The 18,355-nt window shown below is 39.2% G+C and overlaps 1 protein-coding gene across 7 annotated transcripts in view; it reads right to left on the bottom strand.

Annotated features, from left to right (window-relative positions):
* LOC124553966 (zinc finger protein 99-like) overlaps positions 1-17,015 on the bottom strand; it is a 92,017-nt gene extending 75,002 nt beyond the window's left edge. For all 7 annotated transcript variants that reach the window (XM_047127984.1, XM_047127986.1, XM_047127985.1 and 4 more), the window contains exons 1-2: positions 16,956-17,015; positions 15,096-15,185 (exon numbers count right to left, since the gene is read on the bottom strand). In XM_047127984.1, coding sequence (XP_046983940.1) covers positions 15,096-15,185; positions 16,956-17,012 — 147 coding nt within the window. In that variant the 5' untranslated portion in view covers positions 17,013-17,015. The remainder of the gene's footprint in view (positions 1-15,095; positions 15,186-16,955) is intronic.
* Between the last annotated feature and the right edge of the window lie 1,340 nt (positions 17,016-18,355).

Genomic DNA, 18,355 nt, shown 5'->3' with positions numbered 1-18,355 from the left:
GCTTGCTGGAAATCTAGGGATATGAAATCTGCCTGTTTCCCCATCATCCATGCTTTGCAGGATATAATGTGACAAAAGGTCAAGATGAGTATTGCAAAAGTGATGCTTTCAAAATCAATGCTGATTTGTAGACAGAAACTTTTCTGTCTCAAAGAAATTTATTCTATTCGAACTGAGAATATGTTGAAGAACTCTGGAGCAAATGAGTGTTAAGGATATGGGCCTCTAATTTTGCAGGTACATTCTTTTACCATTTTTATATACAGAAGTCATCTACACCATTTTCCAGTTGCTTGGGACTTTGGCACTAGGTGAGATATTTGCAATAAATACAAACTAAGTTCAGAGCCAATGCTGTAGAGTACTCTCTGGAAAAACGATTTGTGATTCCATTCGGAAATGGCAACTATTTTGTTTTCAACTCTTGCTGTTGCTTCTCTACATCTGGGAACCCATTACTATGTCCCTAATACAGCAGTCTGTACAATGGTCTAATGACAATATGTTTGCACAATCCTCCTATGCGAAACAAATGTTGGTTTTCCCTTTGCTATCCTCCAAAGCAACACCAGCCAGACTGGTCAATGAGTGACTGAACAGAAGCCTTCCACCAACTTAGTGATTTTACGCAGAACCAGAAATGTCTCATGTTCTCAGCAAAATCTGTGGCTAAAGTATGATGGTCGTGGTTTTTTGTCTGTCTTCACTGTGCAAACTGTTTGAAACCGAGTGCAACAGTCTGCTTCCTCAGAATTTACCGAATTTTGTTATTAAATCACAGTGGATACTTTCAGTCCGTAATCCAGTTACTCAGCACATACTTACTCAATGGGTGATTTACAGCCATTCAACGTCTGCCAATATTCCTCACGTACATCATGTTGGAAGTAAATCACATCCACTCGTCTACGTGGGATGCTAACAACTGTTTACCTGCTCTTTCTTGCAAAGCTGTTCTAAACTTCTTGAAGGATTCATTAACTTTAGTAACCATCATCAGTGTGTTACATGATCACTAATCCATCTTTATACTGATACCATTTATAAAGATAAGCACGTTTATAGCAACAAGGTCTAAAATATTTCAACTGTTTGTGGGGTATCAAACTAGCTGCTCGTGAGAAAACTGTTCAAACAAACATCATAAGACTGCCTGTCAATATCAGATGCAATGTAAGTACAGACATCTTACTCTCAGTAGATTAAGATCACCTGTTATTCCAGCACTGAGTGTAGATTCCTTTTTTATGATTTCACATAAATATACGGGGTGATCAAAAAGTCAGTATAAATTTGAAAACTGAATAAATCACCGAATAATGTAGAGAGGTACAAATTGACACACATGCTTGGAATGACAGGGGTTTTTATTAGAACCAAAAAAAAATAGAAACTTTCAAAAATGTCTGACAGATGGCACTTCATCTGATCAGAATAGCAATAATTAGCATAACAAAGTAAGGCAAAGCAAATATGATGTTCTGAACAAGAAATGCTCAATACGTCCATCATTCCTCAACAATAGCTATAGTTGAGGAATAATGTTGGGAACAGAACTGTAAAGCATGTCCGGAGTTATGGTGAGGCATTGGCGTCAGATGTCTTTCAGCATCCCTAGAGATGTCGGTCGATCACGATACACTTGCAACTTCAGGTAACCCCAAAGCCAATAATCGCACGGACTGAGGTCTGGGGACCTGGGAGGCCAAGCATGACGAAAGTGGCGGGTGAGGACACGATCATCACGAATTGACGAGTGCAAGAGATCTTTCACACATCTACCAATATGGGGTGTTTTTTGTTGTTCTAATAAAACCCCATGTCATTCCAAGCATGTGTGTCAATTTTTACGTCTCTATCTACATTAATCCATGGTTTATTAAGTTTTCAAATGTATACTGACTTTTTGATCACCCGGTACATTATGGTCTGAGTCTTGCACTTGGCACCAATTTTTGTCGCTTCATCAACAAAATCTCATCTAATTCTTATTTATGTTTATAATGTAAAGAAGCAATTCTACAAGCATACATGCTAAATTGTTATACCTGCTGAAAGGTAATGCTTAAATCCATACAGCAGAAAGTGTAAAAAAATATTCTATTTTGCATTTCCTCATTTCCAACTATGGGCATACAACAGTACTAAGCGTCTGCCATGTTAACCTTAAAGTAAAAACATGACTGCTAATGTAAGTACACACATTTGTCAGTCATCTCATTGTTTTTACCGCAACTCAACAATGCTTAATTCCATGCAGTCACATAAATTCTAAAATTACTGCTATATTCACACCCTCCTCCAACTTTTCTTTTACAGTCATGCTGGAATGGTAAACCTGAGCCTGTGGTAACAATAACAAACTGTAATGAGTGCATTTAAGCAGTCACAATCCCCACATATTATATAAATGCATCACATACATTAAGTCCAGCTATGGTCCTTCTTAACAACTAATTAGTACTGGGTAGTTATAATTGAACTTTCTCTATGTAACACATTATAACACAAGACCTAATTACTGTACAAGTGCTGAACTTGGTAGTATTAAGGTTGTAAGTATGGGGTGCATGATTTCCATGCAACACAGCACCACCATCCAGTTCCAACTACGGCCACCAGGTGATGTGATCAGTCATTGTGATTCTTAGCCTCCCTATGTGCACTTGAGAATGTATTAACGTAAGTTTGGACAAAAGGAGCAGCAAATTATTGGTGAAGCTCTATTATCAAAACAACAGTAACACTGCAGCTGCACTTTGAGCATATTGCCAGCTGAAAGGATTGGGAAGGGTCCTCTTTCTCCACCTGCTGTGCAGAGCATGAAGTACCAGTTGGAATCAATAAGAAAACTGGGCACCACTCCAGGAAGAGGCTGATGACTGACTGCACTACAGCGGGTTGATCAAATCACCGTTGCTATGGCAGACAATGCTGCATGCAATTCCTGATCTTCAGACAGTTGGACATCCCATGGTTCACTGTACAGAAGGTGCTTTAAGCCATTCTCAAATGGTATCTATACAAAATCCCTACCATAAGGCATTTTGCACCACAGGACACAGAACAATGTCTTGACTTTACTCTCCACTTTCTCACAAGGATTGAAATTTATGAGGTCAGGCCCTGGACCATGCTATGAACAGATTTTTCTCTTACAGGCGAGGTGAACACATAACCACCGAGTGTGATTATTATCACCTCCAGTCACTGCGCAAGAAGCTCCTCTGTATGATGAACATGTCACCATATGGTATGGCTTCATGGCTACAATCATCATTGGCCCATTCTCTCTCTCTCTCCCCCTCCCTCCCCTTTTTTCTTTTTTTTTTAATAAAGGTTGGCACCCACATAGTAAACATGTACAGTTGGACTGGCCTACATTACTGTGACGTGCTTTGCCAGCATGTCATTCCTGTCCTACAGGAGAGATGCATTAAACTCAACAGATTTTGTGCAAGATGGGGCCCCAACGCAAATCACTCGTGAAGTTCGCCTGCTTCTCTGAAACCATAGCCTGAGCACACTTCCTGTAATCTCTGGTTGTGGGACTACTAAAAGAACAGAGTTTGCCAAGAGAACATTCACACATGTGATGAAATGAAGCCCAAAATATCAAGAGAGGTAGCCAGCATTCCTACTAACATGCCTCATTCTGCTGTGCAGAATGAATCCTCCACTTTAGTACTAGTGGTAGTACTCATATGTAATGGCATGATGTTCCGTAACAGTGTATCAAAAGTGTTTCAACTGAATTGATTTTCCATTATCTCATCTTTTCATCTTTCCTATGCCCTCAATATTAATGCTACCAAGTTTGGCAGAGTGGGGGGGAGGGGGGGGGAGGGAGAGGGGGGGGGAGAGGGGGGGAGGGAGAGAGAGAGAGAGAGAGAGAGAGAGAGAGAGAGAGAGAGAGAGAGAGAGAGAGAGGGTGGTGGGGGGTGGGGGAGCGGGGCGGGAGAGCGGGGGGAGAGCGGCGGGGGCTGGGGGGAGGGCGGGGGTGAGAGAAGAGTGGGTGGGGGGAGGGGAGAGTGGGTGGGAGGAGCGCGGGCGGAGAGGAGAGTGGGGGGAGCGGGGGAGAGGGGGGGGGGGGAGAGCGGGGGGGGAGCGAGGGGGGAGAGCGGGGGGGAGAGCGGGGGGGGAGAGCGGGGGGAGAGCGAGGGGGGGAGAGCGAGGGGGGGGGAGAGCGGGGGGGAGAGCGGGGGGGAGCGAGGGGGGAGGTGGAGTGGGTCATGGAACATGTCAGTACATGAACTTACAACATAAAAGTAATAACAGATAAAAATAAATGTTCATGATCCTAAAAAAAGTCAGTTCATAAGTTTAAGTAAACGATATCAGCAATACAATAAGAATCAGCTAAATTTTTCAAGGAACTCCTCGACAGAATATAATGAGGGACCCATGAGGAAACTCTTCAGTTTTGATTTGAAACTGCGTGGATTACTGCCACAATTTTTGAATTCGAGTGGCAGCTTATTGAAAATGGATGCAGCCGTATACTACACACCTTTTTACACAAGAGTTAAGGAAGTCCGATCCACATGGAGGTTTGATTTTTGCCGAGTATTAACTGAGTGAAAGCTGCTTATTCTTGGGAATAAACTAATATTGGCAACAAGAAATGAGAATAAGGAATATACTTATTGACAGGCCAATGTCAAAATACCCAGACTCATGAAAAGAGGTGGACAAGATGTTTGTGAACTCACACCACTTATTACCCGAACCACCCGTTTCTGAGCCAAAAATATCCTTCTAGAATGGGAAGAGAAACCCCCAAAATATAATACCATACGACGTAAGTGAATGAAAATAAGCAAAGTAGACCAATTTACGTGTCGAAGTATCACTCACTTTTGAAACTGTTCGAATAGTAAAAATGGCAGTATTAAGTCTTTGAACAAGATCCTGAATGTGGGTTTTCCATGACAGCTGACTATCTATCTGAACACCTAGAAATTTGAACTTTTCAATTTCACTAATCATATGCCCGTTCTGTGGGATTAAAACGTTAGGTCTTGTTGAATTGTGTATAAGAAACTGCATAAACTGAGTCTTACTGTGATTTAACGTTAGTTTATTTTCTACAAGTAATGAACTGAAGTCATGTACTGCACAATTTGAAACAGAGTCAATGTTGCACACAAAATCCTTTACTACCAAGCTAGTGCCATCAGCGAACAGAAATATTTTAGAGTTACCCATAATACTACAGGGCATATCATTTATATAAATAAGTCATTTATATAAATGAGGAACAGGAGTGGCCCCAAAACTGATCCCTGGGGACCCCCCCCCCCCCCCCCCCCGACACTACCCCACTCAGATCCCACATCACAGCCGTTATCAACATTGTGAATAATGACCTTCCGCTGCCTGTTGCTAAAGTAATAGGTGAACCAATTGGGAGCTACTCCCCTTATTCTGTAATGGTCCAACTTCTGGAGCTATATTTTGTGATCAACACAGTCCAATGCCTTAGTTAAATCAAAAAATATGCCAAGCATTTGAAACTTTTTGTTTAGCACCTACAGTACCTCACAGAAAAGAGAATATAGCATTTTCAGTTGATAAACGACTTCTAAAGCTGAACTGTACATTTGATAGCAAATCGTGTGATATAAAATGATCAATTAACCTTACATACACAGCCTTTTCGATAACTTTTGCAAACACTGATGACATAGAAATAGGTCTAAAATTATCTACATTATCCCTTTCTCCCGTTTTATGAAGCGGCTTTACTACTGAGTACTTTAATCGCTCAGGAAACTGAACATTCCTAAAGGAAAAATTACAAATATGGCTAAATACAGGGCTAACATGTGCAGCACAGTACTTTAGTATTCTGCTAGACACTCCAACATAACCATGAGAGTCCTTAGTCTTCAGTAATTTAATTATTGACTCAACCTCCCTCTTGTCTGTATCACAGAGGAGTATTTCAGACATCAATCTTGGAAAGGCATTTGCTAAGAAATTTATAGGATTTCCTGTAGAAACTAAATTTTTATTTAATTCACCAGCGATGCTCAGAAAATGATTGTTAAATACCGTACATATATCTGATTTATCAGTAACAGAAACATTATTACTGCGAACTGACTTTATATCATCGACCTTGTTCTGCTGACCAGACACTTTCTTCACAACTGACCATATGGCTTTAATTTTATCCTGTGAATTAGCTACTCTATTTGCATACCACATACTCTTTGCCTTGCTAATAACATTTTTAAGCACCTTACAATACTGTTTATAATGGGCTACTGTAGCTTGATTGTGACTACTTCTAACATTTTGATATAATTCCCACTTTGTTCTACATGATATCCTTATCCCACTAGTCAGCCACCCGGGCTGTCCATTACAGCCAGCACCCCGTTTAGAATGTTCTAATGGAAAGCAACTCTCAAAGAGCATGAGAAATGTGTGATGGAAAGCATTGTATTTATCATCTATATTATCGGCACTATAAACATCTTGCCACTCTTGTTCCTTGACAAGTTTTAAAAACTTCTATTGCTGTTGGATTAACTTTCCTACATAGTTTGTAATTAAATATGACATTGGTTTGAGTACAAGTCTTTTAGTGTTAAAATTTGTGCATCATGGTCTGAAAGGCCATTCACCCTTTTACTAACAGAATGACTATCTAGTAATGAAGAATGAATAAAAATATTGTCTATGACTGTGCTACTGTTCCCCTGCACCCTAGTTGGAAAAAAAAAAAAACACAGTTTGCAGCCGATCATATGAATTTAGGAGATCTACCAACAACCTTTTTCTTGCACAATCATATACAAAATTAATATTGAAGTCACCACATATAACTACTTTCCGGTATTTCCTGCAAAGTGATGAAGAAACCTCTCTAGCTTAAGCAAAAATGCTCTGAAGTCTGAGTTAGGGGACCTATAAACAACAATAATCAGAAGTTTAGTTTCACTAAATTCAACTAATGCTGCACCACTTTCAAATATCTGTTCAGTGCAGTGTTGTGATACATCTATGGACTCAAATGAAATGCTGTTTTTTACGTACAGAGCCAAGGAACTCCTCGAGAAACAGCCAGCTAATCTGTAGCCTGGTAAAGGAAGCCTCTGAATTATCAAATAATTTAAGTGGTGTTCTGATATACCAATAATTTCAGAGTTAACATCTATTAGCAGTTCACTAACTTTATCTCTAATACCTCTTACATTTTGATGAAATATGCTAATTCCTTCTCTACTTGGAAAAATTTCATCCTCTGAAGGTGAGCCCTTAGTTAGAGGGGCTTCCTTTAAGCAGGTATACCTATCAGCTGACTTCAATCTAAAAAAGGTGCAGCTCTAACACCAACTACTACAGGATTTTTTCCATGAGTGACACCACTACCACCATCCACTACACTGTGACCTATAAGCTTAGGCCATGCCTAGTGAAACCCCATCTACTGATAGACCCAACTGGCACCCCTGAGATGTGATCCATGCCCTCCGCCATCAGTGCCCTCCCCATCCCCACGTTAACGCGCCTAACAGCCGCATTAAGGTGAGGCCGATCATGACGCTGAAACAGTTGCACGAAATGCACATTAGTGCCACCAGTTTGAGTAGCTATCTTAACCAAGTCACCACTGACATATTCCCCATCCCTATAGAGACTGTTCCCTGCTCCACCCACTATCACTACCTGATCGTCGTTTGTAAAATTCTTACATAACTCCCCTATGCTTTCAGTCACCTGAGCCAACCCTGCACTAGGCTTCACAATGCTGGTGACCTGGTAATCTGTGGTTTAGGCACAATCCAAGTGGAGGGGGGGGGGGGGGGGGAAGGAAATGCACGGGGCACAGATGAGCTACAGAGAGTGGCTAACATTGACCCCAAAGTGTGAGCACTATCAGCTAGTTGTCAGCAGTATCTTACGTAATCTGGTGAAAGGGTTTCTGTGAGGTGTCATGTAACATGTGAACAGGTTTCATATGGTATGCAGATAAAATGTTGCACCATGTTCATGGCACCATCATTGGGTGCATGGTATATTGGCGAATGACAATGGCATCTCACGTGGAGTCTGACATGTACACACAATGATATGTTACTGCTGTTGTCTGCTACTGTTGGTAAGCACTTGTCTGTACTTTACGAATGATGCCTAGGGGAATGGCAACATGGTGGACATGACGGTATTGCCCAGGTGAGTGGCCAGATACAACATGAAACAAAATCTGAAAATAACCTTAAAATTTGCTTCACACACACAGAATCATTCTGTTTATTTGCATGAAGACAAGTTTCTTCATCCATAGCCAGCTGCCTTCCCGCAAGTGGATGGAGGTCAACATTCCCATATGTCAGCCAGTGCTGGCAGCATGGCTTATTGTGCGATTACCTCACCCCGTTCATGTGTTGAGCCACGTCTGGTGGTGCTGCTTGTAGTCTGCGGCATCTGTGGGGAAACAATAGACTCATCCCATGTTCGAACAGAGTTTATGTATAACCCTTAGATCAGCTTGTTGCACTGAAGGACGGGGTAGCCCTGTTTCACACCTGCACCAAGTGTTCATTATTTTTCTTCCTTCTGATGCATCACTTTCCATTGCATCTTTTCTTCTTCATTACACATCTAATGTTCTTGAGATGGTCAGGGACCTTTTGTTGCTTTCTGCTTCCCAATTTTGTTCCTGGTTCAATCTTCTTTCACCTGCTTCCCCATTTTGTTCCTGTTTCAATCTTCTTTCATCAACATGCATTATCTCTAGTATTTTGGTCCACTCACTAAAGTCAAAATTATTTCACTGTTTTGGGAATCTAATCTCAAAATCTGTGTAACTTTCTTCTATCATTCCTACATGAGTGCACCTTGCAACCATGTCTTCTGTTACCTTGTAACAAAACTGAGCTCCTCTACTGTTCAATCAACCCCATTAACCACATCTAAACTTTGCTGAAAGTTTGACAATATGGATTGAGTCTTTTGGATAAAACTTGGCATTCTTGAGAGTCCTGATACCTTATGACTATAGTTCCACTGTGCCTGCTCCACAGCAGTCAAACTCTCTGTTCAACACATTCCTGTATGATTTCTTCAATCTTTCTTTTCTTTATGATTTCACACTTCATAGTTTCCACTTCTAAAGACTACATCATATTTCCTGTGTTTCCACCACAGTCTTCTTGATTTTGGCGAAATCACAATGCACTGCAGCTAGCACATTTTATTTCTTACCTAAATATGTGCTCACCTGGCTTTCTCTCATTGTATCTCCAACTGTTTCAATGTAGTTTTGTAGTGCTGCTCCAAATTCAGAAATTCTTACCTTGCTGTTTGTTCCACTGTTCGTTTTTGGTGCACATTGTTCTGGCTTATCGACAATTGACAATTTTCTTAATCTCTCTTGTCTGCTTTTCATAAATTCTCAAAGTTCTTCCTTCTCCTTTAGCCATTGTACCTTTCAATCTTCCTCTTATCTGATGAGCCTGCCATTCTTCCTTCTCCTTTAGCCACTGTACCTTGCGATCTTCAATCTTCTTACCTGATAAACCTGCAATTCTTCTTTCTCCTTGGATCTTCTATTCCCTGCCATAATATTTTAATTTTATAGTTTCAGTTTAATACTAGACACTTTTGACTTTTCATGAACTTTGCACAAACCTGAGCAAGGTGTAGTACTGTATGTAATATCTTCCACTCCAATTTCACAGCTGCCCCACAAGCCCAAATCAAATTTGTTCCTTTGTTTCATTTTGCCACTATCCTGGTAATTTATTTTTCCCATTTCAAGATTAACAATCATCACTCAACTTCAGTTAATAACTAACATATATTTCCAACACCATTACTTCAAATCTTCACACAATACTTCAATCAAAAACAATATTACTCATAAAAATTCTACTGCAACAATGCTGAGTAAAATTACAACATTGCTTTTGTTATCTTGAACTGATGGGGAGTAGCTACTGTGTTCTGCAATCCTGAAAATGATTCCACGGTGTTCTTGTGACACCTGTAATTATTGAACATTTAAATATATTTCAGTTTATCACCTCACAGTTCCTTTAAAGTTTCAGTCTGTTCATGTGTTTTACTACACTGGCTCCTACTCGTTCAATAATGTGTACTCTGCCAACTTACTATCAGAATATAATGATAAAATCTTCCCTGTCACTTAATTTTAACAAAGCAACTTCAGTTTAGCCTCTCCTGCATTTTCCCCCTCATCCAACATAATCCTGTCACTTTTGCCATTTATAAGGCATCTATGCTACTGAAATGTCTTGCATCACTTCACTCATTACCACTTCTAATATTCGAATCATACAACTTTTAGAAGACAACTGCAACATCAAAATATTTATTTCACTGAACACTTATTTCTGATAAGATTATTAAAAAATGAACACCTTGGCACACCATTTACTACTATTCCAACACCATTAATTCTTTTTGGTGGGACAAAAACATTTCTAACAGAAAGAAATGATTGCAGGAGCTAAAGATTAAACCAGTCCTATGCTATCGACCAGAACTATGGGTTTTACACGTTGGCCTCAAAAGAAGATGAAGTCATGGTTGTATTATTAATGAAGAAGCACCAGTGTATCAAGACTGAAAAAAGCCAGTCATGTTGACGTAAGTGCTGAAATGAGGACAAATGAAACAGCAATAGCATACAAAGAAAATCATTAAACTGATATGGACATTTGTTGAAAATATTAGATAATTGGTGGCCAAAGAATAGTTTTTGATTGGAAACTAGCTTGCTGACAGAAACACAGTAGACCACTTAAGTTTTGGAAAGACTGTATCAATGAAATAATAAGGCGGCATGGTGTATGCAAGGAGGATGCACTGGAGAGAGATGGTTGGCAGGAGATGCCAAGAATACAGCAAAAATGGTGTCATTAATTGATCTTCCTATTAATTAACTGCATATAATAATTTGAATATACTAATACAAATAATGATAACAATGATAGTATCATCACCACCACCACAACCACAAAACGTTCTTCTTTCAGTAATGGGAACTGCCAAACTCTGATTTGCTAGAACATCATGACCACCTTCCTAAAAGCCGGTATGTCCAACTTTTGCACAGAATGGTGGGAACACATTGTGGTGTGGAAGCAATGTGGCCTTGGTAAGCCACTGGAGGGTAGTTGGTACCACATCTGCACCAACAGGTCACCAATGAGCTCTGATGCCATGTTCTATGACATCCCACATCGATTCAGCCCAGATCTGGTGTGTTGGGGAACCAGTACATCAATTTCAAATCGCCACTGTGTTCCTCGAACCATTATTCACTCCTGACCTTGTAACACAGTGCATTATGTTGTTGAAAAATGCCACTGCCATCGGAAAATAGGATCATCATGAAGGAGGGTACACGGTCTGCAGCCAGTTTACAATACTCCTTGGCTGATAGTGCCTTGCACGTGCTCCACTCGACTTGTGAATGCCCGTGTCAATGTTCCCCAGAGCTGCCACCAACTTGTCTCCTCACTGCAGCACAGGAGTCAAGGAGCTGTTCCCCTGGAAGATAATGGATATGCACCCTCTCACTGATTTGATGAGGAAGGAATCGGCATGCATCAGACCATGCAATGCTCTGGCACTGTGCCAACCTCCAGTACCAATAGTCACATGCCTATTTCAGTCATAGTTCTCGGCGTCATGGCATTAACACTGGTGCAAGCAGGTGTCACTGATGCTCAGATACATCGTTAGAAGTATTTGATGCATTGTATTTCACCAATCTGCCCAGCCATCAATGTCCAATATCTGTCATGAGGAGTGACTGCCCAACCCCACAATGTCTAGATGTGGTTTCACCTTAGTTTCACCACAGCACTTCTCAAACACTCAACAAGCTGCACAGTTTCTCAAACATTCATGCCGAGCCTCCAGACAATCACAATCTGCCCTAGGTCAAACTCAGATTCATCATGAACCTTCCCTATTATACACACAGATGACATGCTCACTGATACTAGATGCAACATGTGTGTGCGACTAGCAATCATTCCTCATCAGGGGACGCTGCTATTGATTGGACAGGTTTACACTGACTCTAGGTCAGTGGTCATAATGTTCTGGCTGATCAATGAATATGCATTCAGTATTATGGTTTCCAAAAGAATGCCGCCAAAGCAAAGGTAGCCATGCCACAACTTTGGAGGGAATGGTCAAAGGTATCTATTTATTAAAAGGGTGTACTGGGAAGTAATGCCTCCAAAATTTTTATTCTGTTCTCAATATCAGTTTTTGTATTACTTGTCATGCACATTACTCTGTCAACTCTCCCACTTTACTGACAAATTATGTAACCCTCTGCTAGAGGTCTCCAAATTGCAGTGTGTGTGCGAATTAACCATGTTGGCACATGACAAAACCCTCAGTAAACACAGAGCACAAATTCAATAGTTCATCCACACATGGAGCACCCTCTTCTTCAACATGTCAATGCCAGATTATCGATCACCCTGCAGACAGCCCCAGCCTGAGCCCAACCTATTTTCATCTGCTTCCAAATCTTAAAAAACACCTTCAAGGACTTCACTTTGACAGTGATGAATTGGTGTGAGAAGCGGTGGGCCTTCCAACAAAGTCACACATTCTACAGTGATGGTACCAACAAACTGATATCTCATTGGCAGTAACGTGTTCGTCACCATGGTGACGATGTTGAGAAATAAATATATTAACATGAAGAATAAAGATGTAGAATGGTAATGAAGTCTGTTGTAATTAAAAAGCTTTAATAATATTCACATAAAAGTTCTGAGGCATTACTTTTTGTCATGTGCTCATTCCCAGAACATACACCATCTGAAAATTAAGTTTTAATTAGTTTCGCAAGAAGGTGGCTTTCAATTCATGTTATGTCTACAGGCATCTCTAAAGGTAATAGGAAAGTTCAGTCTATCAACTAACATGACATGATGCAATGTAAGAAGACGTCATATAGGTGAAAGTTACCTTCTGGACACCCCTATACATTTTTTGGTAAATATTAGGCTCTGCTACTGGTCAACTTGTTACCCCCAAACTTAATTTAGCCTTCACATTTGTTCGCTTTGTCAGGTCACAGCCACACTTTCATCTTTCAATCTAACCCAGCCCTTGAGCTGCACGATAGGTCTCAAGGGGGTGATTTTAACACCACAATTTTACCTTCATGTGGCCTTTCAATAGCTTTGAGATTCAGGCCCAGAATAATGAGTATTGAATTGATTTTTGTTCATTCTAGACCTTAAAATACTCTGTTAATTTGGAAACACTACAGTTTTAAAATGACAAATTCTAATATACAATTTCTTTACACTCTGGCAAATTTTGACCTGCCAGTAGCATCTATCTGGATTTACCCCTGACATTATCAAAATGGTTGTCATCATCACCAGACTAGAAATCAAACAAGCCTAAAATAGATACTGCCACAGGTTTTGTTGTATTTCTGATGACACGTAGTAATTCTGATTCTGGCTCTCACAAGTCATAAACTGACATGTTTCACATTAACCTACATGTCAGGCTCTGCCACAGATGACTATGTCACCACAACTATGAATTCTTATTCTCATTTGTTGACGTTTCCCAAATCAAAAGCAAAATGTGCACCTTACAACCCAGTCTACACCTTGGTTTGTGCTAGGTATCACTCTACCACAATGATTTTCATTTCACAAAAAGTTACATAACTGCAAAATAAATAACATGTTAAGTGTTGTTGGACAAACCATCATTACTTCAAGGGTCAAAGCCAAAGCCCGTATATGTTGGTTCTAACCACCCTGTTACTGTGTTTAGTAAAATTTAGTATACTTAATTACTTTCCTATAATTTCCCCACAGAGATGGTTTAGGATTAGTGTTGTGATATGGGTGGTCAAATTAATCACAAGCTTTTCAATCCATTTGTTCAAACTATAATAAAGCACTCTCATATATCCAAATGCAAATGCTGCTTCAGTGCTATCCAACACTTCTGCAATTGTGCCCAGTGCCCAAGATGGATAGCACTCATTTATATTCAAAAGAAAATGCTGCATTTATGCTATCAAAATACTTCTGCAGTTGCACGTAAGATGAATGTCAGAGCAAACAGATTTTTTCAGTGTAGATATTTCACAAGTAGTTTGTATGGTAGGGTCAGGAACCTCAAGGCTACTTGGCAGATTAAAAATACTCCTGGTGCCCAGTGAAACTGTTTGCCTACTGATAGCTGACAAACCTTCATATCAAATTTTAAGTGACATGTGTACATAACATTTACACCAGTAACTGTAACATCCTAGCAATTTTACAAACAATATGTATAACAATGTGCAGTGACTGTAGGAATAGGTTATGAAGAAATATGTCACGTGTAACACCATGGCTTTGTCAAAACTTTGCTGCATAAATACAAGTCAATTCTGCAGCTGCATGCTGCTTAACAATTTATGTCTCTGTACGACATCTGACTGAAATTTAACTTTACTGCTGTCAGTCCTATTTACACTTTGTTTGCATACACAACAACAAAACTTAGCATAAATATAACTATGAAACTGTCTTCTCAGACTAGTGACTACATAAATGTCACTTCAAAATTATTTACTAAATATTTATTTTGAATCATCAATAAAGAATTTATATTTTTTATCCAATTCTATGGTCTGCTCCAATAATGCACTAACTGCACCAGCCCCATTTTTAAATTTAATGGCACTGCTAACATTCATTATAGTCATAGTTCTTCTTAAGGTGCACATTAAGGTTGTCATTTACGAGAAGCATATCTGAGCAGAATATACCCAATTTATAGCAATGCTCTTACCAGTGTATTGGGTGGTGCATTTAAAATTTTTCCGTGTTTATGGAACATTACATTTTAGCCATTGCCTCAGTTCCATGTGGCATTTGATACAAGGATCATTTCAACATGTGAAATATGTCACAGGCTATTTAACACTGAAATTTTTTTTTTTTTTTTTTAGTACTCATGGTTCTATCAGTATGACATGAACTGTATGTATTATTCACACACGACATTGCACAAAGAAATTAAGAAATTAATGAAACCTTCATAAGAAATACAAGTAAGCTACTTACCATGGAGCCTGAGTCAGCTGGTACTTCATCTGTTTCCTCTTTTTTCATCCACACACGTGGCTTCTGGTCCATAGCTGCAGTTCTACACGCCTGAAAAACAAGCAATCAGATAAAGACAGTTTTACTCAATTTCCACTGTTACCATGCGGTACAACTCAAAGGCAGCATTTTCACTCCACTACTGGGTGCAGAAAATGTTGTTGCAGGAAACACACTGAACAGTGGATGAGGAAAAGACTGTTCAGTGATTTTAACTCATTTACATTTCTTAGGTTTTGAAGGGACACAACATTCAATCTTAAAATCACATTCAAAGGAAATGAAAGTGTATTGATTGTCGCTACTGCTTCTTTGTAACACTGGCTTATGGTATACTGTCCCACTGACAATTATGGAAGACTTTTTTTATTTATTATTATTTTTTTTACACTAACTTCAGTATTATGATCAATTAAAGCACCCCATACATTACAGTGAAATTATAGAATAAAACCAAACATTTCATTCTACAAGTTGTTACTTAATTTCAGTCTGACACACAGGCAATGTCCGCCAACAACTGAATATGTATATTTAACATAGGTATTACTTTGAAACTTACTTCATCTACATTCATTCACAGTTGTACGCTCAATTTGGAGTAAGCACTGATACTCCGAAATCTTTACTGATCATTGAAGAAAAACATATGCCTGTACTGCTATCTACACACTGCACTGTGGAACTTCTGATTCTTGATTACCATCAAGTTTTGATGTCACTTAGTTTTTTCTTAAAAATCTGATTTAGTGAAACCATTTCCTAATAACCACAACAATGACGAATGTTCTGTCGAGTTCTGATGATGTGCAATGTTTTTGTTAGTGAAATTACACTTCGGTTAATTAGTACCTCGTCCTGGCCAAATTTGTTGCCACTTCCTAAATAATGTTACGGTATTCTTACACAAAAATACATTAAAACCAACACACTACAAAAAACTAGTATTTACACGCGATTTACTAAACAATAGAAAAAAAAATCAAATAGTTAAATAATCAAAACACACTGAAAATTAACAGAAAATGCAACACAAAATGGTTCAAATGGCTCTGAGCACTATGGGACTCAACTGCTGTGGTCATAAGTCCCCTAGAACTTAGAACTACTTAAACCTAACTAACCTAAGGACAGCACACAACACCCAGCCATCACGAGGCAGAGAAAATCCCTGACCCCGCCGGGAATCGAACCCGGGAACCGGGGCGTGGGAAGCGAGAACGCTACCGCACGACCACGAGATGCGGGCAAAATGCAACACAATATCTTCTAAATCATTTCCTTTCATGCGAACATAAACCATGAAATGTTGGAAGTGCAGGCACCTGTAAAATTGCTTTAACGGTAGCTCTACTATCTGGAGCAGCCATATCCCTGTATCAGGTAACAGCAAACTATCTTCGCAAACACTATTACGGCTGAGCAAGTCAACATAATCATACTAACATGGTGAACGTGTAAACTTCACTGTACGCATTTCTCATGTCACCTAATACACTAAACTTATATTCACTTTCTATGGAGATCATTTCGTGGAGAAACTGCCCCAGTAACTTCTGACAACACGTCAGAATCTCGACGTTTCTTTTACGAAGACAAACGTAACGAATCTCATTCATGCGTGCCTATTAAAAATTTGAAAAAAAAAAAAAAATTGTGTCAGGATTAGTTATCACAGTATCATCACAAGATATTCGCGACTACACCATCAAAATCAACTGTTATCGTAACAGAAAAGAAATACTGCGGTAAATTACACCCCAAACAAATTTTCATTTTTAATTTATTGATGTTTGTGACTTCTAAACGATTATTTATTACCTGAAGGTTGTAGCACACCAATTTCCTCAAAACCCAGCGATGGCGACAGATTATCATCACTCATCAAGCATCAGCAGAACCAAAGTTCTTACAGCAAGACAGAACACTGTGCGGTATAGAGGTGGGCCAAACGGTTATTCTGGAGTAACCGTTATCACAGTTCCTTTGATAACCGTTATCGCTAACGGTTATTAATAACTGCCAAGTTATTTTTCGCTAGCGAATACCGAATACACCGAGGGGCTACAGTTAAATAACGACATAGTTCGAATCCATCAGTTTAGTTATCAGTATAACTGCGAGTAGTGTGAAATGGCAGGAATGTCGTATGAATCGTGTCATAACCTTAGCTTATTAACTCCGGGTACATTTCAGTTGATGTTAGAACGATTATTAGTGTTTCATATTATATGTTTGTAGGTTATCGGTCGCTATTAGAAATATTATCTTCGCAGTTGCGACAGAAAGTACGCGGAACTTCGCCACAGCACTGTTTAAGTAAAATGTTAACAACGTGCGTTTTTAAGTATGAAGTAATATGTAAACTGAGTACTGTAGGTTAAATTCGAAGATTAATTTCTTGTGCCACTCACATAATAGAATAAAGTGTACAGCCTTGTAACACAACAAAAATATACCTAATGTGACAGATTCGTTTACTCCTGTGCTGTAAAAGCTAGTCCTATTGGGGAAAGTGTGAGTACGCTAATCCAGGTTTTATGTCAGATTTGGAAACTGCTCGATTTCTCCAGCTACAGCATGTTTATAACATATGAAGACATGCAGATCGAAAAGGTTGACAGTGTTACATTTCTGGGACTACAACTCGATAATAAATTCAGTTGGGAAGGTCATACCACATTTTTTCACTCTATTATTTCATAAGGGAGCATATTCTGTGGTAACTTATCAAACGTAGCAAAAGTTTTTCGCATGTAAAAGCGTGTAATAAAAATCGTTTGTGGTATAAATTCAAGAACATCATGTAGGAACCTGTTCAAGGAACTCTGTATTCTAACCACTGCTACCTAGTATATTTATTCCTTAATGAAATTTGTTACAAGTATTTCCAACCAATAGCTCAATACATAATATCAGAACTAGAAATGGGAACAGCAATCTAGATAAAGACCTAAAATCACTACCTTGGTCCAAAAGGGGTCCAATATTCAGGAACATACATTTTCAATAAACTGCCAGCAAGTCAGCAACCATTAAAAACTTGGTTTCAGATAAAGCACGGTTTACAGTGTGTTTGAAAGACTATTTGATGCAGAAGTGTCTAATTCCACCCGTCATCAATATGCCGGAAATGGCTATTTTAAGTGTGTCTATGACGTCACTACATACACATGGCAACAAACACGAAAATACATATAAATAATACAATAACATCTCCC

The sequence above is a fragment of the Schistocerca americana genome, chromosome 11 (genome assembly GCF_021461395.2).
Source record: "Schistocerca americana isolate TAMUIC-IGC-003095 chromosome 11, iqSchAmer2.1, whole genome shotgun sequence".
Classification (NCBI taxonomy): Eukaryota; Metazoa; Arthropoda; class Insecta; order Orthoptera; family Acrididae; genus Schistocerca; species Schistocerca americana.
The sequence above is the reverse complement of the archived record's forward strand: the minus strand, read 5'-3'. Positions and strand labels throughout refer to the sequence as shown.